The sequence below is a fragment of the Myotis lucifugus genome, unplaced genomic scaffold (assembly GCF_000147115.1).
Source record: "Myotis lucifugus unplaced genomic scaffold, Myoluc2.0 scaffold_65, whole genome shotgun sequence".
Lineage (NCBI taxonomy): Eukaryota > Metazoa > Chordata > Mammalia > Chiroptera > Vespertilionidae > Myotis > Myotis lucifugus.
This window is the reverse complement of record NW_005871113.1, coordinates 2,797,884-2,820,869: the sequence shown is the minus strand read 5'-3', so window position 1 is coordinate 2,820,869 and position 22,986 is coordinate 2,797,884. Positions and strand designations below refer to the sequence as shown.

Genomic DNA, 22,986 nt, shown 5'->3' with positions numbered 1-22,986 from the left:
TATTTATTGGTTTATATTTCTGTTTCCCTGACTAGACTGAGTGTGTGTGTCTGTCACATAAGCCAGTTTAATTAAATGTCTGTTGGGTAAATGAAGAGGTTAGAATTCTTAGGGTGGGTTTTGTCAGGTTATTGTTCTCTGGGAATGTGTGGTGTTGGCATTCTGTAGCTTTCACTCTGATTTGGCATCCTCTTGGGTCCTTTTCTAACAGGTGTAAATCTGAACTTGAAAGAAGCCAGCAAGCTGCACAGTCTGCAGATGTCTCTCTGAATCCATGCAATACACCACAAAAAATATTCACAACTCCACTAACGCCAAGCCAGTATTATAGTGGTAAGGATTTTTTCCCCTCCTATAAATAGTTCTTTTATTGAGATTTCAATTCTGCCAAAGAAATGAATTAATTCAACTTTGAATTAAACTTTTATCTGGGCATTAAAAAAAAATGCAACTACTTGCTATAACATACATTTGTTTATCTGTTGAACTATATTGAGACATTAGGTTAATAAGTCTTTATGCTTTTTACTTAAACATTTCTTTTTCTTCACCCGAGGATATGCCTTTTATTTATTTGAGCGAGAGAAACATTGATGTGAGAGAGGGAAACATCAATCGGTTGCCTCCCGTATGCCCTGACCAGGGATCAAACCCACAACCCAGGTATGTGCCCTGAAAGGGAATCGAACCTGCCACCTTTCGGTGTGCAAGACAATGCTCCAACCCAACTGAGCCACACTGGCCAGGGCTTAAAAATTTTTTTTTTGCTAACATAGGAATTCCACCAAGTTGTTAGCATTAATTATAGGGAAGCTTTAAAGGAAGCTCCCATTTTCAGGGAATATAATGACCTCAATGTCCACTATTGCTAGCTTCTAAATTTCTGCAGAAACACACTCAGGTAGCAGATTTGTTGACTGGCTTACACTTTTCACTTTATCCTTCTATGGTGTGTTTCAAAAGTAATTCAGTTCCAGAATATTCAAAGCACCTGTGTTTCCATGGATTTTGATACTTGAGTAATTTGTTCAGTATCTGTTGCCAGAACTGAAATGTTCTTTCTGGTGTATTAAGGTAGTCATTTCTCAGCTATCTATTACATTCATTATTGATCTGAGAATTCCTTCACGGAATCAATGATCAAAATAAAACTGTTATCTCCTTGTCTGTGTTTAGGTTCCAAATATGAAGATCTAAAAGAAAAATATAATAAAGAAGTTGAAGAACGAAAAAGATTAGAGGCAGAAGTGAAAGCCTTGCAGGCAAAAGTAAGTCAAGTATGGGCCTTAGAGTATGCCGTTAAGAAAGTACTTTGATACAGGCTAGAGAACAAGATTAGAAAAATCTGCTTCGTGTAGAGCTGGTACATTTTTCTTACACCAAGAAAATAAAGTTCCTGGCTCACTGGTTATGATAGTTCTTAATTTAAAAATAGTAAAGAGTGAATAAAATAGAGTGGAAGATTGCATTATCTCTAAATGTTAAATGTTCACCAAATGCCATGGAAACTAGCAGTATGTTTATTTCCCTATTAAGGTCTAATGATAAGAGTCATGTTTGGAGAGGGTAGGACTAGTTCTTCCGACACTACGTTGTCACCTGGAGGAAATGGCTTCATATTCGGTTCCTCTGAAGGACTGTGGTGATTGCTGCCAGGGTCCTGGGGTTGAGGATACTTATTTATGAAATGTTTATTTCAGAGGAGAATGTTTTCAATATCTCCCCCATTTTTTTAAGTAAGTTGCTGGCAAGGGTTTTAAACTTCATTTTAAAAAGTACATTTTGGCACTTAATAGTGTATTGTAATTCTGCTAAACATAAGAACTGGATAAGATACCACAGTTTTGCAGATAGTTGAATGACAAATTTATAAGTAGATATCTTAATATTGAGGATCAAAAGTTCTTAATAGAGATTTAACAATTTTAATTCTTTTTGTGCCTTTAACCCTTGTTTTGGAGTCACCAGAATTTTCATTTGTGACAACAGCATTGCTTATGAAGATGAATAATTATTACTAATCCTATGGTTTATCCTAGAAATATCATATGCTTCGTTATCTAGTTCAGTCATTGTTATCAATTCTGCCCCTGATTCCCAGCTATTCTGTGGAGTGGGAGTCTCCATAAACATTAAACCTCTCCCTGTGACAAGAAAAGCACTTGCTATAAAAAATGAAATGTAGCATCTACAGCCATGTCTTTAATTGTCAGAGTGGGGGCTGCAAGAAGACAAAAAAATCCAAAGCATTAGGAAAATCCATAGATGCCTATTGTAGAACATAAAATATCTTTTGGACATTTTCGGGGGAGTGGTATGGTGGAAAGTGAGAGTCTTGAAAGTTTTTTAGGTTAATTTTCATTCTCTTTGTGTAAGGCTACTGAGGGGGTAGGGGGAGCAGGTATGATCAAGGACAGGGGGAAAAAATCAAATTTCAGAATTCAAAATTGCAGTGAATACTCACGTGTTTAATGGAGTATTTGAAGGATGTAAGCTAAGTACGAAAACTGAGCTCATGTGAAATAGAATGGGCCTCAGTAGCACTGGCTTAACCCTTCAGTGCTGGTCTGACCTTTAGAAAATCTCACTGGGTATTGGAGCTTAATGGTTCCCTTGACTTGATGAATGTTCTTTCTTGGTACCTAATGGAGATGCTAACCTCTTGGCATGACTTTATGTTCTATTTGAAAATAAGTAGTCTTGAATATTGATTTCTAAAGGGCTCTAAAGAGTTTCTATCTTAACAGAAAGCGAGCCAGGCTATTCCACAAAACACCATGAATCACCGGGACATTGCCCGACACCAGGCCTCGTCGTCTGTGTTCTCATGGCAACAAGAAAAGACCCCAAGTCGTCTTTCTTCTAGTGTTCTACAGACTCCGAGTAGGAGAGATTTCTCTGCATCTCACTTCTCTGGGGAACAAGAGGTGACTCCGAGTAGATCAACTTTGCAAGCAGGGAAAAGAGATGCTAACAGCAGCTTCTGTGATAATTCTAGCAATTCTCATCTTTTGGATCAATTAAAAGCCCAGAATCAAGGTAAACTAAGTTTAAATTTTCCTGAGATAATTTTAGAGGTGATTCCAGGCATTTTTGGTCTTAGAAAGTGCCGATGTGTTTTGTTAGACACATCAGTGGTGAGCATCCCAGTCTGATGATGTTAAATACTGTCTTTTCGATAATGAGAAAAGATATCACAGTTTTGGAGTGTATCTTGATTTGTACTAAAAAGCTGGGCCCCTGAAGCCTTCAGAAGTAGGACGAATGGCTTTGATTGTCTTTCCAGAAGCCGGGTGAGTAGGTTGGTCGACACTCCCCACGCTTCTCATCTGGCTCCTTTGTGCCCCATGGAACAGCCTGTGTTCTGGCCGGTTTGGGCCAGAGGTGTGGCATGTGTCTGCAGAACAGCTTTGCTCTGTGCTGCCAGCTTGTCCATATGGGAGCAAACCTGTAACCTTGGCTGCTGCCCCACGCTGCAGCTGACAGCCAAGGGTACCAGGTGGTGCTTTGGAATCTTCTCTGCAGACTACGATAATTTCCAGGGCTATGATATATTGAAAATCACCGTCACTGTTCACTGGTGAGAGCTGTCACACTGCCAGTGCCATTGGAACCAATAGTGTGTGTATGTGGGGGGAAAATGAGAAAAAATTATTGTTACTTTTGGCGGTAGAGGAGGCTCACACTGTCTTGATCTTTAGTGGAGGTAAAGCTACCCCAGGATATGGGAGGGTGAATTTTTCACTGTTTATCACTTACTTGCATTGAAATGGGCACAGAACACATATTAGTCTGCCAGTGTGTAAAACCAAGTGGTAATTTAAGTAAGGGTGTTATATGTGATGCACTTTTTGCAGCCTCGATCAGGTAATATTCACGATTTTAGAAAAGCATTTTCTACCCCAGGTTTCTCTGATAAGAAGAAAATTTGTTTCTCCTGCTTTCTGTAAGTTATTTAATATACGTAATAATAGAGACTAACCACTGAAATTAAATCCAATGAAAGTAGCTTCTGTGTTTAATGTGAATTGACTTGTGTTTGTCTCACCGAAGATTTCAGAGCAGAGTGACATAAATTCTGAATTGAGTTGTAAGTTTTTTGTGAAAAGTATATGTTAATTGAAGTATGGGTTTTGTTTGTGATTTAAGAGCTAAGGGGCAAGATTGGTGAGTTGGAACTGCGTCTACAAGGACAAGAAAAAGAAATGAAAGGCCAAGTGAATAAATGGCAAGAACTACAGCTCCAACTGGAGAAAGCAAAGGTGGAATTAAATGAAAAGGAGAAAGTTTTGAATAAAAGTAGGGATGAACTGGTGAGAACATCAGCACAGTATGACCAAGCCTCCGCAAAGGTACGTGACTGTTCATGAGTTACTGAAAAATCTCCACTTTTTATGCAATTATTTGGGAAGCGTACTTCACACTTAAATTATGAAATAAATGATAAAATGAACCTTATTAATAAATTCCAGGCAGTATCATGCCCTTGAACTAGTAAGTTCTTTAGAGTTGGGTATATCAGGGCTCAGTTCTGGACTGCCCGTTTTCCCCGCCGAGGGACTTGAGCCAGTTACTTCTCTCTCACATCTCAGAGGGTGAAGAATAAAGATTATGTATGCACAATACCTCCCACAGTTCCCGGCCCATATAAGAGACTTCAAGTAATGGAGCTTTGAATGACATTTAGGAATTATGATAGAATGTAATTGATCTATTGGGATCCAGTATCCATTTACTCCTAAAGCTCCAATTAAGGCCTGTTTGAGGGTTGCTTTTGGTTTTTTTTGGTGGTGGTGTGTGGGGGTGTTGCTTTGGCCCCAACCTATCTCTCTAGTCTTCTGTTATTCACTCATTCACTGACTCATTTGACAGGTATTTATAGACTGCCTACCTATGTCAGCCATTGTTCTAGACTTGGGGATGGAGCAGTGCGGAATTAGACAAAAATCATTGTCCTGTGGAGCTTCATCCTAATGGGTGATGTAACCTCAATATAGAAATCACAGGTAGTGTGGTATATGGGGACGAATGTAGAGAAAAATGAATTATCTTCTAGAACCACTGGACTTATTTGATGTCTCCTGGACGTAATCTTTACCTGGGCTCAGTGTCTTTCTGCTTCGCATACTCTCCTCTTGGAATACTCTTGACATGCTCCTCTTTTCATCCTTTTATCTCGCCCCACTTTTATATAATTTTAAGTGTTTTCTCTACATATATTTAGAACCATATCTGACCATCACTGTTATAATTTTTGCTTCAGCCCTAGCTGGTTTGGCTCAGTGGATAGAGTGCCAGCACTCAGTCTGAAAGGTCTCCAGTTAGATTCCCGGTTAGGTACCTTGTTTGTAGGCTCCATCCCTGGCCTGGTCACAGGGATGTTTCTCTCTCTGTCTTCCCTACTTCCCGTCCACTCTCAAAAAAAAAAAAAAAAAAAAAAAAAAATTCTTGGGTGAGGATTAATAAAAAAATATTTTTTTTCCTTAAACTGTCAAATAACTTAGAAAACTAAAGAGAAAGAAAGCCTATTTTTTAGGCTTGCTTTCCTTCCTCTTCTTTTCTGGTTCCTTTCACCATTTCCTTTTTGTTTAGACAACTTTTTAAAACCATTTTTTTAACGTTGGTCTGTTGGCTATGGGTTGTTTTACTCTGCCTTTCTCTGAGGATGTCTTGGTTTCCTCCTCATTCCTGGAAAATACAGCCTCAGGGTATAGGATTCTGGGTTGACTGAAGTTATTTTCTCTCAGCACCAACATTTTTTTTCCCTTGGGTCCCAAGGTCCCCAGTCAATCAGTCTAATCTCCTTTTAGAGTGTTCTTATGTCTGTTTTACTATACAGGGTTTTTAGTTCTTGATGGGAAAAATAGGGAAGTCTACATCTGTTCTGTCTTCTTGGAAATGGTAGTCTAGGTTCATTTTTAGATACTCTCCAAGTGCAGGGCCTTGCACAGAGAAATTCTTGATAAATATTGATTACATCTATGAAGGTAAAGTGGAGGGTCAATGGGACCATAGCCTGCCTTGATCCTTATATGTATTCTCCTTGTGCAGTCTGAGTTGGTTTTTTAAGTTAGAAAGACTTGGATTTGAGTTCTGGCCTTGCCACATCTCAATTGTATTGCTTTTGGGGCTATTTAATTAACTTCTGAGCCCAGTTGTCTAATCAATAAAACGGTGTTAAAAATGCCTGTGCCATAGGGTTGTTGTTATTATTGAAGTAATTTTCATAAAGGCTTTAGCATAGTACTTGGCACATGTGAATTATATTAATATTTGTAATAATCTTTGTTGCATAGAGTTCTTTGTCAATTAAGCTCATTTTCAGTTGCTTTTCTGCCAGCTCAGGCCTTCCCATATAGAAGAATTATACTTACCCTTTCACATTATGTGCTGTTGGTTTTCGTGTGATAAGATCACTGAATCTTCATTCCATCCGATACATCTGATATAGTGTCTTCTACCAGGTCATGATTGAAAACTGAGGACACAGTTCTGGCTTTCTTTCTATTAGTCGTCGCTCTGGGTTCTTAAGAATTGTTTGTTCCATGCTTTCTGAATTCCATTTTCCTGTGAGCTACAATCCACCTGACTGAAAATTCAGTCTACCTCTCTGGCTTGCCTCTAAGGACAATATAACCTTGTCAGATACGTAGCTGAAATCAAATTATGCATTGTTTATGCTCTTCCCTTAGAATTACCTATTAAATAAAATGGAGCTAATTAATCAAGATCAATATCATGTTCTTTAGTGAACATACGCTGTTTCTAGTTTGCTTCTTTTCCAAGTATTTGTGAACCGTGTGGCATATAAAGCTGTTGAAATCATGTAGAAACAAAGTGTTGGGGCTCGCAGCAAACCCGGAGTTGAGCACCCACATTTTAGAGATGAAACACAGGCCCAGAGCGCTGAGTGCCAGGGTCATGTGCTGCATATTTTCATGGACTTGAGCTCTGGACACTATTTTAGAATATTATGGAACATTCATGACATCTAGTGGTAAGCTACTTTTACATGGACTGTGCATGAGAATGTCATTCAAAAATTTTTACATAAAATATAAATATCTCATGAAAGCTCTTTTTTAACCTACTGTTTCTAGTAAGAAAAAATTATTGCTTCTGAGAACCTTTAATGGAATGAGTTGCAGATTGAAGGAGGGCCAGCAGAGGGCGCCAAGGGTTCAGTCATCTACAATGCCTGCCAAGTGTGGGGGGTTTTCCCATGATTGTCAACCATCAACATTTTGGACCATGTGGGCAGTGATTTTTATCTGAATTGTTTACTCCTGTATCTCCAGTATCTAGCACAAGGCTTGACATATAGTAGGTTTGCAATAAGTATTGAATTCATATTATAAATAATTTCTATAATACTTTTTCTTGGGGATTCAAAAATTCAAGAACAGTTAGGATAATGACAAAGGTGTCTGAAGGTCCAAGGCAATGTATTAATTTTTAAAAATATATTTTTATTGATTTCAGAGAAGAAGGGAAAGGGATAGAATGATGAGAGAGAATCATTGATGGGCTGCCTCCTGCATGCCCCACACTGGGGATCAAGTCCACAGCCCAGGCATGTGCTCTCACCAGGAATGGAACCTTGACCTCCTGGTTCGTAGGTCATAGTGTAAATGATGAAGTATTAAATGGTCAAAGGCTTTACATCCTTGCTACTATTTCCCAAACGTAAATTTTCTGTGTCCTAAAATAATTATAGTGCTTTTGGTATATGGCTAATAGTTTTAAGCCCAACTTTTTATGAAATATAAATGTCAAAGCACAATGTTAAACTTGGTACTAATTTTTCTAAAGTTCAAAATATTCTTTCCTTGAATAGTTTTGTATTGCACATTTTTATTTGTTGTTAGTGTACCGCATTGGAACAAAAACTGAAAAAATTGACTGAAGATTTGAGTTGCCAGCGACAAAATGCAGAAAGTGCCAGATGTTCTCTGGAACAGAAACTCAAAGAAAAAGAGAAGGAGTTTCAAGAGGTAAGGTGGATAGATTCATTAGGAGTTTGTCGGGATGTCACAGTTCCCTCATTGGAAAAGAGCCATTTGTCATCCTTTGGATGTTCTACTAGGGAAATGCTCTTGGAGGGAAAAAGGTCGCTGTATTTTCCTTTAGTCTTTCAGTTTTTGATCAGAGAAGGAACTCAGTAGTCAGAAATGTTCTTTTGTATCCATATTTTCAGATTAGTTTGAGATTATTATTCTGAGTAGGAAAGGGTCATATTCTTTTTTCAAACACTCTCCGTTGTGAAAGAAATTAAATTACAATCTCTGGCTGTTTGTAAAGCCTGTGGGTTGGCAAATACATTAGAACAGTAGCTGATGAAGTGGGGAAAGGCTTTGGCAGGCAAGTTAGAGCTGAGGATGCCCTTCTGTAAGTACAGCTGCCAATGTGAGGCGAGTTAGCCGGGAAGTGTGTGTGTCATACGGATTGAGGGTCTGCAGACTTCCAATAGGAGTGACTGCAGACTGGAGCTCATCTTGGTCAGACACCGCCTCATACATTGATTAAATTGTTTATTCCTTTATTGTTTATCTCACCAGAACTACTGTATACAGCAGGCATGATAGAGACAGTTACCCAGAAGGAAGTAATTGCGCCTCCTGGGGAAATTATAACCAATTGTATATTTAAATATTTTTTAAATTTAGTTTTTTAAAATATATTTTTATTGATTTCAGAGAGGAAGGAAGAGGGAGAGAGAGATAGAAACATCAATGATTAAAGAGTATCATTGATTGGCTGCCTCCTGCACGCCCCCTACTTCGGATCAAGCCGGAAACCCCGGGCATGTGTCCTTGACCGGAATCGAATCTGGGACTCTTTAGTCCACAGGCCGACACTATCCACTGAGCCAAACCAGCTAGGGCTAAGTTAATGTTTTATTTCAGTTGATGTTCAGTATTCTATTAGTTTCAGGTGTACAGCATAGTGTTAAGACATTTTTAAAACTTACAAAGTGATCCCCTGATAAAACAAGTATTTAAATATTGTGTCTATTATTTATTGACCAAATAAGATACCAGGTGCTTTGCTAGTTCTGGGTGAACGGGGTGATTAAGACCATGGGTTTTATAGTCTAGAACGGTGGTTTTCAACCAGGGGGGGATTATTTTCCCCTTCCCAGGGGATATTTAGCAATATCTGGGGACATTTTTAAAAATATATATATTTTATTGATTTTTTTTTACAGAGAGGAAAGGAGAGGGATAGAGAGTTAGAAACATCGATGAGAGAGAAACATCGGTCAGCTGCCTCCTGCACACTCCCCACTGGGGATGTGCCCGCAACCAAGGTACATGCCCTTGACCGGAATCGAACCTGGGATCCTTGAGTCTGCAGGCCGATGCTCTATCCACTGAGCCAAACCGGTTAGGGCTCTGGGGACATTTTTTATTGTCACAACTGGGTGGAGGAGTTGGGGGCCACTACCAGCATTTAGTGGCTAGGAGCCAGGCCTGCTGGTAAACACCCTGTAATTTGTGACAGTCCCTTAGATAAAGCATTGTCCCCAGCCCAGAATATGAGTAATGTCAAAGCTGGCAATCCCTGGTGTAATAGTGGGGTGATAGGGAGAACCCCCCCAAAAAAACAAACAAACAAAACACAAGCACACATACATATAAAAAAGTGACCTGCAAATGTTACTCTGGTGTCTACCTGGTTATCCAAGTTCACTGGTGACATATACTTTGTGTCATTCTCAATTATAAGTGGTGGATGGTATTTGAAATTTTAAACCCCATTTTTGAGTGCCTTTGATTTCTCAGCTCAGTTGTGATGGTTGAAGCTCAGCTCTCCTCTCTTTTGCCCCTGGATCTTTCAGCACAGATGATTGACTTAAGAGTGGAAATGAGGTGGACACAGGCTAGCTTCCATGTGGTCAACTGGCGGGCTCCTTCCCAGGACCTCGGAGACCTGGATTTGAATAGCAGGACCATGCTCTGGCTGATTATGTTCATCATCAAGTGGATGGTCCTCTAGGCTCCCTGTTGTCTCTGGCATTTCCTGTGGGGTGCCTGTGTCACCCTGGTATCTGCCTGGGAACCATCGGCAGTGTGATGCATGTGTTCTTGCTTTTCAGGAGCTGTGCCGTCAACAGCGCTCCTTCCAAACACTGGACCAAGAGTGCACTCAGATGAAAGTCAAACTCACCCAGGAGCTGCAGCAAGCCAAGAACGCTCACAACATCCTGCAGGCTGAGCTGGACAAAGTAGGCGCTCCTTCTCCCCTTTTCCTCGTACCTGTTATTTCTGTGCCGCAGCTGACACAGGCTGCTTGGAGGGAAAAAATGCTCTATCCTCACTTTTCTTTTCAAACAGGAGAGCAAACGGAGCCTGTCTGGGTCTGGATTCTCTCATTTAGAGAAGAGGACAGTGAATGAGGGGGGTTCTTAGATCTGGAAGTCTGTGGAGCTCTGATATTCTGGTTCTTGGTCATGTCACTGGGTTCCCGTCCCAAGTAATTTATGCCCTCAAATCGTCAAAGCCCTGAAGATTACAATCAGTTTACTTACTTAACACTCACTTCAAAAATGATGTCCAGTGTTGTGGCTTTGTGTTTCATCTGTGTGGTGAAGGCTCCCATATTTATATCTCCAGCCTGGACATCTGTTCTCAACTTGAGACTCATGGGTGTGTATCTGACATTGCCACTCGCATTTCTAACGCATCTTATTTGTTAGTAATGGAACTCCAGTAAATACCTCATCCCAGTCAATATCAATTCTGGTCTTCACATTGCTCAGGCCTAAAGCTTTCTGTTATCTTCAGGTCTTCCTTTTCTCTCACACCTCAATGTCATCCATTAAAACTCTGCCGACTATACCTTTATTTATTTACATGTACACATGTGTGTATTTATCAGTGTATATGTGTTTGCATATGTATATTTGTGTGCATGATTGTATGTGTATGTGTGTGTACATTATATAGAGAATGCATTTAAACTTTGTGTGTTAAAAAACAAAATCTGTATAGAATAAATTTTGATGATAAGTCATTATCAGGCGTGCTCTCTAACCCTTCTTGTACTACTTACCTCTCTGCTTAGAAGAAACCTGACTTTACAAAGTCTGTCTGTGGTTTATATTGAATATGACTGCTATTTTCGGTGCTGGTCTAAGACCACATCGTCTCCCTCCTGGATTACTGTTCTAGCCTCCTAACTGTCTCCGTGCCCCCCACTTCTTCCTCAGACTGTTTACAACCAGCGGCCAGAGTGAGTCTATTAACCTGATGTCACTCTGCTCAGATCTCCTCAGTCTCTCTCAGAGTGAGGGTCTTGGCCAACATGGATGGCATCAATTCTTTTATTCCATGACTTTCTTATTATTGGAGAAGAAATGACTATTAAGGAAGTAAAGAACAGGAAACTGAACCCTGACCTTATTTTCTCTTTGTAGGTCACATCAGTAAAGAACCAGCTAGAAAACAAATTGGAAGAATTTAAGCAGAATGCCTGCCGAACCGAGCAGGCGTTACAGGCAAGTCAGAGCAAGGAGAATGAGCTGAGGAGGAGCTGTGAGGTGAGTGAGGAGCAGAGACAAGTGTCTGCCAACTTCCGTTCCGGATGTGCTGGGAATTGCTACACCGATTTTCAGTAGCTTATCATGATCATTTCATTGTCTATTTTATTTGCCAGAAGTATGACGATGTATTTTGTATATAACCTATGTCACAGAACATAGTGCTTTTTTTTTCACTTTCTATTCTGATATAATTTCTAATATGCATGTAGCATTTCTAGGAAAACTTGACTTGTACTAAGGACATATACTACTCTTTTTTTTTGAAAGATTGTTTTAGACCTTTTGGGAGGTGAAGAATAGAAGAAAACGAGGGTTTTTCGAAATGGAAAGAAACAAAATTGGTGAAGGGGTAAATTGAAATCCCTTTTCCAAGGGTTGGCTTTTGAATCATCAAATATTAAAAACCTGGTGGAAAGTCAATGATTTAAATGAGCAGAGTAATGACAGATGAAGAGTTCCTAGATTTCAAATTCTTGTGAAAACATCAAGTAATTGTAAATTATGTTACTCTGGCTTCAAAAGTCAGCATTAGGTTCAGTGTTGAGCATGGTTGACAGTGTTTTCGTAGATTCGTGCTTTTGTGCACAATGCTGGATGATTTCCCCAGTGGTGTGAGTATAGAACTACCTTGACGTTGCTTCCACTGATAGGGTTTTCTCCATACTTATTTAATTTGGTTTCTCCCTGAATTTACTTAGTGGCCCGGAGTTTATTTTAAAGGGCTTAATGAAGAGCCATTTAGGGGCGCTTACTAGCCTGAGACAATTTGAATAGTGACATAAATCAGCGTGGCATCATTACAAAGAAGCACAGCAGAACAGAAGTTTCTTCCCCATCAAATGTCACAGGAAAGAAATTGTTCCACTCATTCTTTAAATATTTTGCAGTCACTTTCTAGATTGCAAAGATTCTCTCTTTGAAATTCTCTGTAAAGAGCAGTCATTTATGCAGGTGAGGAGAGTCGAAAGGTATTTATCCCCCAGCTTTGGAGAGTTAACACGGTTGTAAAATCCGAGCATCTGTCAGTAGCACAGGAGCATGCAGCCAGCCTCAGAGGGGTAATACGGCTGGAGACAGGCGGCCCCAGTTCCAGCCACTGGAGTGGAAGCTTCGTATCAGAGGATGGTTTCAACAGCGAACGTTTTCAAATGGAAGTGTTTTGTTTCAGCAAAACAAATGTTTGCCTTTTGGCCAGTGGGGACCAACCAGCAGATGCTTCTGCTAACATTTCCACAGGCAGACTGGCACCGAACGCTTCCCTCTGTGAGCTCCCCTTTCAGCCAGGAACTCTCCCGCGACGCCACTGGCGGCCTGGTGGAAGCGTTTTGTAAAAGCAGTCATCTGGTTAAGAGGCCACAAACGCTTTTAAAACAGTCTCCTTGGCCGAGGCACAGTTGTGGGCTGGGCGTTGTCTTGCAGGTGTTTCTGAAGACTTGGGTGACCCCACAGGGTCTGGTGTGTCAGCTGAGGAGCTGTCCACAGTGAACGCGCCTATACTGAGCTAACTGCCCACCGTGTTGCACTAATATGTCATCGATCTCTGTGTCCAGTGAGGGCAGTTGTGTGCCAGGGCCTAGCACAGGGCCAGGGGGTTCATTTAGTATCTGTCTTCATTTATGTGTGTGTCTTCTTTTGAAGATGAGAAGAACTCACATTTAGCTGGCTCTTGCATTTTGAATTGGGATTGGGATCAGAAAAGTGATTTAGCCACTTAGAGCGGTGCATAACTTAATGGTATAATGTTGGCGGCTTTAGTGTGAGCGAGAGCTGAAATTGCATTGCTTTTCTGCCACCTACCTGCTGAATGACCTTGGGACAGTGACTTTCCTCCTCTGAGTCTGACTTTCTTCATCTGCATATAGGGACAAATAATACCCCTTCCTTTTCAAAGCTAAATCGATGATTAAATTAAACCCTGCCCAGTACATAAGTGCTCAGTAGATTATTGCAGTCCACCTGCTCATTGCTTTGGTCTTCACAACTGTTATGGCCTGATTGCTGTCACCCACAGGCACAGAAAGCGATGAGCCAGGGGACAGTGCATTTGAGATTTTACACGTTTAAAATTTGCCTGTTCTATCCTATCACTGTGAGTCTCTTTCTCTATCTAATTATAAGTATTAACAAGTTTAGCACGCCGATAGGTTTTGGATGCCGAAATAATGTGACAGTTGTACTGAAATTTTCCTTGTTCGTGTTTAGCAAACTAATATGCCACTCACAATGAGAAAGCATCAGTAATGGAAACGTGATTTAATGGTCCAATCAAGGGTAAAGTTAACGTTTAGTATCAAAGTGAATGGAGGGTTTAGATACACTGCTCATCCAGCATCGGCTGCCAGCCCCATAGCGTTCTGTTAGGCCATCATGTACCATCATTTGACAGCCAAGGTAGGGGGAACACTTGCTTGGGGACCTTTCTGAGCACGGGATCTGTATTATACCAGATCCTCTAAGGGGCTTGGTCTGGCAGACAGGAATGATGAGGTGGAAGGGAAAAACACATCCTTTGCATCCGTCCCTTGTTCATGATACAGACTTCGCCCCAGCAGGGGACGTATTAAGCATCATTCATGGATGGGATCATGAAATAGTGCACAGTAACTGAAATTTGTTTTGTCTGGCCCTAGGAAAGGATGCTTCCCTTGCTGCTCCTAAACCGAAGTTGATTTGGGTGGAATTGCTTGCTGAGCTCAGATGCTGGCTTGTGTTTATAGGGATTTTTGTTGCGTTTATTCAGACTTGTGCCCAATTTTGCACATCATGTCAGGATGCAGGAGGTGCCTAGGAGAACGTATCCTTGTATGCTTAACTCGTTGTTGATAATGAGCTACCCAATCAAGTCTTAAGTGGCTGTAGCCTTGCAGAAAACTAATTGCTGATGGATGGCAGTTTACAGCTCAATTTTCAGATGTTCATTTTCTAAATTCTGGCTTTTAAAAATCCTTGGGTTGGTCTTAGCCATAGCATTAGAAGCCTGCTGGGTCCCAGGATTGGCTGAACGTTTCTTTGTTAGAAACAAATATTTATGGAGCTAATGCCAGAATAGAGAAAGACATGCTAATCTTTCCGTTTCACTTACTGTTCCTGTAAATGTCTCCAGTTAAGGACAGAGGCTGTGGAGATCAGCAGACATGTAAACATAAGTTGCCCCCCTCCCTCTCTGGGATGCACCCAGCTTTAGCTTTGCACATGGTGTCTTCTCAGCTTTCTTGTCACCTTCAGATGTAGATGCCATTTAGTTTGATTGATTTTTTTAGGGTAAGAAAATATTTTATAGGTTGTAAATTAAAATGCTACGTCAACCCAGGCGGGTGGGTAAATGCTAGTTCCTCTCTTATGTTGAAATCATACAGCTGATCTTAGCACTGATCACACAGATCTCACTGCTGTTAGATTTTGGGAAGAAATACTAATGCTCCATTCACTTGTTAAAGTTCTTCAAGGTATTTTTCCTTTCACATTTGTGATATCTTTTGATGATTATCCTGTGTTTGAAGAACAAACAGGTGATTATAGTGTCTATAGTTTAATGATGTTAGTTTAAGTCAATAACACATTTCAAACACACACACACACACACACACACATATATATATATGTATTGATTTTAGAGAAGTGAGAGGGATAGAGAGAGATAGAAACATTGATCTGCTGCCTCCTGCATGCCCCCTACTGGGGGATCCAGCCTGCAACCCGGGCATGCGCCCTGATTGGGAATCGAACTGGCAACCTCCCGGTGCAAGGGATGATGCTTGATCAACTGAGCCACACTGGCTAGGGCACACTGTTGTATCTTAATGATCATTCTTTGCAGACTTGAACACTGCCCAGTATGAATGTCAGCCTCAGTCTTGAGATCAGTTGGAGCGGCCCTTTAGTTCTGATTGATGTCTTAATTTGCCAGCAAGGAAGGGAGGCAGGATTAGGACAAAGACAGGAGTTTAACTACAATGGGTTCTGTCTTATCTTGATGATGAAATGAGCATATATATATATGAACACAGCAGCTGCCAGCAAGTTTTCAAGTACTTCCTCCTAGCCAGATTCCCCCTCTTCTTGAATTTGGCTTTGCTGCCTCGGTACCCATCTGCTGGTAGTAACCAGACTGATAATTGAAGGCAGCTTTCCAACACAGCACTGCCAGGGCCATCTGTTTTCTAACGGTGCAGTAGGGTTTTGGAGGCTGGGTCTTAATTGTTTCTTTAAGATTCAGTATTTTCTCCTTCTCAGAGGGGTATTTTTTAAGTTTTTTTTTTTTTTTTAAGTTAACCTTATGAATTCCCCCTCCCCCAAGGATGTGAGACCCTTAATTCTGTCAGTATATGCCAATTCTTTGTGGTCCAGAGGGTGGCATATCATATAAGCTGAGATACTTAACAGCTATAAAATCATTAAAGGTTGGAAAACAAGTTGAGGAAATAGAGGATTTGTGATATTGTGTGTCTTATGTGGTTAATAAGCAATAGCACTTTTCTTTGGCATACAAATATTGCTTGGTTTTAAGATTCCCCCCCCAATATGTCTCCCTAGATAATACGATGGGGCTACATCTGCGTCTCTGCTACTTTATTTACATGGATGCTTCATTTAATCAGGTGCCCAAAGAATCTGTTTTTACTGTGAAAGCTCAGTTTCCTCTATGTAGAATGAATTCTTCCTTTTGTGCTTCAGCCCGATTTCCCATAGTACTCGCCACCTCTCTTTAGCAGTTAGCACATCCCCATGTGTATTAAGTGACTGGTAACACATCTTCCCTCACTGGGTTACTTGCCCTGAGGGCAGAGACTGTCTCACTTAAATTTACATCTTTTATAATGTTCATTTCAGCATGTGGTTCATTGTAGATTTTTTGATAAACACTTATTAAAGGTAATTTACTCATAAAGACATCCCCTTAACAGTGAACCTCAAGATGTAGAGTCAACATTTGTAGTGTGAATTTTTTTGTTCCTTAGTACATCAGGTATTTGTAAATATGTTTGATATACATTCAGATATGATAAGAACTTGGAGCTTGTGTCCTTGAGGATCTTTTAAATAGGATTTTTCTTATGAGCTAAAGCTTTAACAAGCTTAGGGACAACCAGAAAGCTCAAAGAAATATATTTTTGAAGGAAAATGATTATCGTCAGATTTAGGTTTTTTGATTTGTTTTAACTTCTATTCATAAACTCATTTGGTTCAATAATGTCTAACTTTGTTAAGCACTCAAAGGGAACGTGTGATTCCTCCCCTAGCGAGATACACAATCATTTCCATTAGGGCCTTTCCTAAGGCAGGAGTCGTAGTTTGCTTGAGCATTTGTTTTGATTATAACCAAGTAAATGTGCACTTTAGGAAATGAAGAAGGAGAACAGCTTCCTTAAGAGCCAGTCTGAGCAAAGTGCCAGAGAAGTCTGCCACCTGCAGGAGGAACTGAAGAAGACCAAGCAGTGTTTGACTCATAGCCAGAATTTTGCAGAAGAAATGAAGGGTAAGAAAAACTTGGTGTTTTAGAATTATTTCTCTAAGCTACCATTCCTGAGAGAGAGAGGATGGATAGCATTAGAAACTTTGCATTTTTCCATATATTCTCCCAGAAAGATGTCTGCATTCGATGTGGAGAAAGTTTTCTCTCGTCCACTTTTTAGTTTCCAAAGTGATAGTTGGACATTGTTTTATTAGAGCACATTGAGTCCCCAAACGCCTGGTTTTCAGCACTTTGAAACCAGAGGGGTAAATATTTCCCACACAAAAGTAAATTGTCAGTGCTGTCTATTGCCCGAGAGTACTATTGATTGTCTCAAGTGTGTTTGTTAGTTACATTCAGACAGCTCATCTCCTCGCTCATTACCATTTCCCACATAATGGAAAATCACTTTATGAAATGCATGTGCCCCAGCCCTTAATGACCATTGATTTTTGATGGCTAACTTGACTGAATGATTTTATTTCCTTACTTTAGAGCTACAGAATTATGCTATACACACTAAATGAATCCACTGCTAGTTTCCCATTTATCAGTGTACCATATGTCTTCTACTTCATTTATTTTCTCACCTGGGGTATTTGCACATCTGATTTTTTTTTTAATCCTCAGCTGAGGATATTTTTATTAATTTTAGGGAGAGAGAAAGAGAGAATCATCAATGTGAGAAACATTGATTAGTTACCTCCTATATGTGCCTCAACGGGGAATGGAACCTGCAACCTTTTTTTGGTGTGCGGGACAACACTCCAACCAGTTGAGTCACCTGGCCAGGGCTCTAGGATTTCTTTTAACCTGACCTGTGGATTATGTGTCACACTTGCTGGTGACTGTTTTCTTTTTAAAATTTCCATCTCCCGAAGATAGCTTTTAATTTTTCCACAGCAGTGGTAAAAATGTCAGTCTCTCTTGAAAGAAAACCATGTCAAAAGTGAAGGGTTCCAGTTGTTTTCCAGTGTTAGTTATCAGGGTTATTGTCTCAGGTCCTCGTGAGCAGAGGTGATTAATGGCCCTTGTGGTCAACTGAGAAACCTCATCCAGTAGGTAGAATGAGGTTAGAAGATTAAATATAGGAGCTGTATTGTGACATCTGCATTTAGAATACATCCTGTCCTTATCATCTACTATTAAGTTTCTCAACTTATATTCTCCCTCAATATATTTGGGGTATATAAAGCCTTCCCATCATTGTTGAATGAAATCATTGAGGTTATTCTCAACTGGGTGGGTAGAAGTGTGTTGTTGGACAGAAAACAAGATTTTAATGGAGTTTGAAAAAGCTTCCAGATAATTCTTGGGTTTATAGACACCACCCTTACTGCAAGGGGCTGGGATGTGGGTGACATTGTTCCTAAGTAATATTCCTATATAGGCTTTGAGAGTTAGTGATGATAGGATTTTTTACTCTTTTGTATTTAATCCTATATACTTTGGCTAAAATGGTGGAGTAGTTACTTATTTTCCTGGAAAATCAGTATTACTCCATAGTAACATGAGTAATTCCATTTCAGTGCTGTTTTTTGACACAGTTTTCTCTCTTTAAATAAATATATCAAAAGAGTTGAAAAATATAGTCAGAAATGTGGTGAGTTTGTATCCAACCATTGCAAAAAAGCAGGTATCACAGTAAAGGGAGTCATGATCTTTTACTGGTGGAGGGTCTTGCCTTCAGTTTATAAAACATGCAACATCATTGAAGCACAATAAAATGAGTATTCCTGTACACCTATACATAAACATACACAGAAAAAGAAGAAAAGAAAGTTGCAACGGCTTAGGAAAATAATCTGTTGGTATTTTATATATGTTATGCAACAACCCTTTATTAAGCTGCTTAGAAAGAAGATGAACAAATGTATTACCACTTCTAAAAGGACCATGTCTCTCCTTGCTCTAATTGACTTTATATAAGCTTAGATGATTGTCAGGTGATCTACTTTACAGGAGGTACCTGGGCAATAATGCCAGTTTTTACAGTGCTGAGAAGTTGTTAGTTTGTTTAGATTTTTTTTTTCAGTTTAAAATTTTTATAAAGTATCAAAAACATTGACAGTGCTTTTTATTATTTTATTTTCAATAGCTAAGAATACTTCCCAGGAAACCATGTTAAAAGACCTTCAAGAAAAAATAAACCGGCAAGAGAATTCCTTGACTTTAGAGAAACTGAAGCTTGCCTTGGCTGACCTGGAAAAGCAGCGTGATTGTTCTCAAGATCTGTTGAAGAAAAGGGAACATCACATAGAACAACTGAGTGAAAAGTTAAGCAAAACAGAGAGAGAGTCTGAAGCTTTATTGAGTGCTTTGGAGGTAAAAAAGAAAGAATTTGAAGAATTGAAAGAAGAGAAAACTCAGTTTTCTCATTGGAAAAATGAAAATGAACAACTTATAAAGCAAATGGAATCAGATAAGGAAAGCTTGCTGAGTAAGATTAATCAGTTGGAAACTTGTCTTAAGACACAAAAAATAAAAAGCAATGAATACAACGAGAGAGTAAGCATATTGGAGATGGAAAGAGAAAACATAAGTGTTGAGGTGAGAAACCTCCACAATATGATTGATAGCAAGACTGTCGAGGTAGAGGCTCAGAAACAAGCTTACGCAGAGCTACAGCAAAAAGCCGAGTTCTCAGATCAGAAACATAAGAAGGAAATGGAAAATATGTGTGTGAAAGTATCTGAGCTTACTGGGCAAGTTGAAGATCTGAAGCACAAGCTTCAATTACTTTCAAGTGAAATAACAAACAAAGACCAGCGTTACCAAGACCTGCATGCAGAATATGAGCGCCTCAGGGACCTGCTAAAATCCAGTGATTCTTTGGTGGCAAATGAGGCTCATCACAGAAATCTTTTGGCTTTTGAGCAGCAGTCTGCAGTGAATAATTCCTTTGCAAATATAGGAGAACAAGGAAGTATGCCTTCAGAAAGGAGTGATTGCCATGTAGAAGCAGACCAAAGTCCAGAAAATTCAGCCGTCTTACAAAATAAGGTCATTTCTCTTGAGTTTTCATTAGAGTCCCAAAAGCAAATGAACTCAGATCTGCAAAAGCAGTGTGAAGAGTTGGTGCAAATCCGAGGAGAAATAGAAGAAAACCTTGTCAGAGCAGAACAGATGCATCAAAGTTTTGTGGCAGAAACAAGTCAACGCATTAACAAATTACAGGAAGACACTTCTGTCCATCAGAATGTTGTTACTGAAACTTTAGTTGCCCTGGAGAACAAGGACAGAGAGGTGCAGCTTTTGAATGGAAAATTGGAAAGTGAGCAAGCAGAGATTCAAGAATTAAAAAAGAGCAACCATTTACTTCAAGAATCTCTAAAGGAGCTACAACTTTTGTCTGAAACTCTGAGCTCAGAGAAAAAGGAAATGAGTTCCATTCTTTCTCTAAATAAAAAGAAAATTGAAGAGTTGACCCAAGAAAATGGGACTCTCAAGGAACTTAATGCCACCTTAAATCAAGAGAAGATGGATTTACTCCAAAAAAGTGAGAGTATTTCACAGTGTATCGTCGAAGGGGAAAAAAGTATTTCAGAGTTATCTAATCAGTATGAGCAAGAAAGACTTATTTTATTACAAAGATGTGAAGAAACAGGAAATGCATTTGAGGATCTCAGTGAGAAATACAAAGCAGCACAAGAAACGAACTCCAAATTAGAAAGTGTGCTAAATGAATGCACTAGTGTGAGTGAAGATAGAAAAACTGAGTTGGAACAGCTAAAGGAAACCTTTGCAAGGGAACACCAAGCATTTGTAGCAAAATTAGCTTTAGCTGAAGAAAGAAACCAGAATCTAATACAAGAGTTGGAGTCATTGCAGGGAGATCTGAGAGCTGAGATTGTAGAGATTCAAAACAATTCCAAGAGTGAGGCTGATGATTTAAAGCAAGAGATCAGGACTTTAAAGGAAGAGCACACCAAAATGCAAAAGGAAGTGAATGCCTTATCACAAGAGAATGAGCAGCTGATGAACTTGATGAAGATGAAACATGAGCATCGGAATCTAGAATTGGACCCAATTAATGACTCTGTGACAGAAAGAGACAGCGAGAAGAGTAAATGTCATGTTCAACTTCCAATGGAGCTTGAAGTTAAAGATACTTCTCAAGACAATTATGTTGCACAGTTGGAACAATTAGAAGCTAAGATAAGAAATATGGAATTACAACTTGAGGAAAGTGAGAAGGAAAAGAAGTACCTACAGCATGAATTACAGAAAATTAACAGAGAATTAGAATCTAGAAATTTGCTGCAAGACATTCAATCACAAGAAATTAGTGGCCTTAAAGACTGTGAAGTAGATACAGAAGAAAAGTATATGTCCATGCTTCATGAGTTGTCAACAAGTCAAAAGGACAATGAGCAGCTGCAGTGCTCTCTACAAATGGCATTGAACAAGCTGAATGAGCTAGAGACAATGTGTGAAATGCTGCGCAGTGAAAAGTTTGAATTAATGTCTGAGCTGAATGACTCAAGATCAGAATGTATCACAGCAACTAGTAAAATGGCAAACGTTGAGAAACTAGTCAGTGAAGTTAAAATATTAAATGATGAAAATGGTCATTGCCAAGATAAGTTAGTGGAAGAAATGCTAGAAGGTGAATGTGGTGAACAACAAAATTCAGAGACATCTGTGTCCTTAAATCCTTTAGATAACAGTCACATCTATGAGCACTTGACATTGTCGAACAAAGAAGTTCAAACGCACTTTGCTGAATTGCAGGAGAAATTCTCATCTTTACAAAGTGAACACAAAACTTTACATGATCAGCACAGCCAAATGAGCTCTAAGATGTCAGAGCTACAGTCCTATGTTGATGTGTTGAAGGCTGAAAATTTGGTTTTGTCAATGAGTCTTCGAAACTCTCCAGGTGACTTGGTAAAGGAAGGGAAGATGGAATCCAGGGAGAGGCGTTCACTGTCACTGTCATTCTCTTGTGTGGCTGACAGCCCTAGTCTTACTAGTCTGGGGGAATTATCATTTTGCAAAGATCTATTAGAACAGACAGGGGAAACATCCCTTTGGAATAGTTTGGAAGGGAATGTTTCTACAAACCAGTCCCACCTAGAGGAGGTATCTTGTAGCAGTCTGGAGGAGGAAGATCTGCCCAAGACTGCTGTCCCGTCAGCCTCAGAGAAGAGTGTTGAAGAACTTGAGATCCTCTGTCAGATATACCAGCAGTCCCTTAAGAAGCTAGAAGAAAAAATTGAAAGTCAAGAGATCATGAAAAAGAAGGAAATTGAAGAGCTCAAACAGTTACTAAATTCTGAAATGGAAGAGCTCGACTGTCTTCGGAAGCAGCATTTGTCAGAAAATGAACAGTGGCAGCAGAAACTGGCAAGCGTGACGATGGAGATGGAGTCCAAGTTGGCGGCAGAAAAGAAACAGACAGAACACCTGTCACTGGAACTCGAAGTAGCACGACTCCAGCTACAAGGTCTGGACTTAAGTACCCGGTCTTTCCTTGGCACCGACCTTGAAGATGTAAGTACATGGATTTACATGCTATTTCTCTAATTGCATGTCTAGCAGACACTCAATAAATGTTTGTTGAATGGAAATCAATGTTGTATTGACCTTAAAAATAGTTTTAGGGTTCAAGGGCATTAAATATTCCAAAGTTTTTTAAAAAAAACAATCCAGAACTTTAGGAATATGAGTAAACCTTTTTGGGAGCTAAATTTCCACAGTTATTACATTTAAACACTATTATATGGGAAATTACTAAAGAGGGTTTTTAAACTCTCCTGGAAAAAATTACATGGCATCAGAACAGTGTCTTCAGGATGTGTGTGTTGTATGTTTTCATTCTTTGTGAGTTAATAAAGCACACTTACATAATAAATTAGAGCTTAGGAATGTTATTGTGATATGAATTTTAAAGTCTCTTGCCCTTTCTATTTTTAATGTTACAGAGTTAAAGTCATGAAACTAATAAGAGTATATTACATGTTACTGAATCATTTTCTAACAATTT

The 22,986-nt window shown here is 39.5% G+C and overlaps 1 protein-coding gene across 2 annotated transcripts in view; it reads left to right on the top strand.

Moving 5' to 3' along the window:
* The window catches only part of CENPF (centromere protein F), a 47,417-nt gene that overhangs the window by 5,504 nt on the left and 18,927 nt on the right, over positions 1 to 22,986 (top strand). Inside the window, exons 4-12 of one of the 2 annotated variants that reach the window (XM_006089874.3) lie at positions 212 to 333; positions 1,177 to 1,268; positions 2,748 to 3,039; positions 4,150 to 4,352; positions 7,869 to 7,994; positions 10,100 to 10,228; positions 11,420 to 11,542; positions 16,886 to 17,021; positions 19,096 to 22,493. In XM_006089874.3, the coding sequence (XP_006089936.1) occupies positions 212 to 333; positions 1,177 to 1,268; positions 2,748 to 3,039; positions 4,150 to 4,352; positions 7,869 to 7,994; positions 10,100 to 10,228; positions 11,420 to 11,542; positions 16,886 to 17,021; positions 19,096 to 22,493 (4,621 nt within the window). Of the gene's footprint in view, positions 1 to 211; positions 334 to 1,176; positions 1,269 to 2,747; positions 3,040 to 4,149; positions 4,353 to 7,868; positions 7,995 to 10,099; positions 10,229 to 11,419; positions 11,543 to 16,885; positions 17,022 to 19,095; positions 22,494 to 22,986 lie in introns of those variants that run through there. The other variant, XM_023754753.1, reaches the window with a different exon arrangement.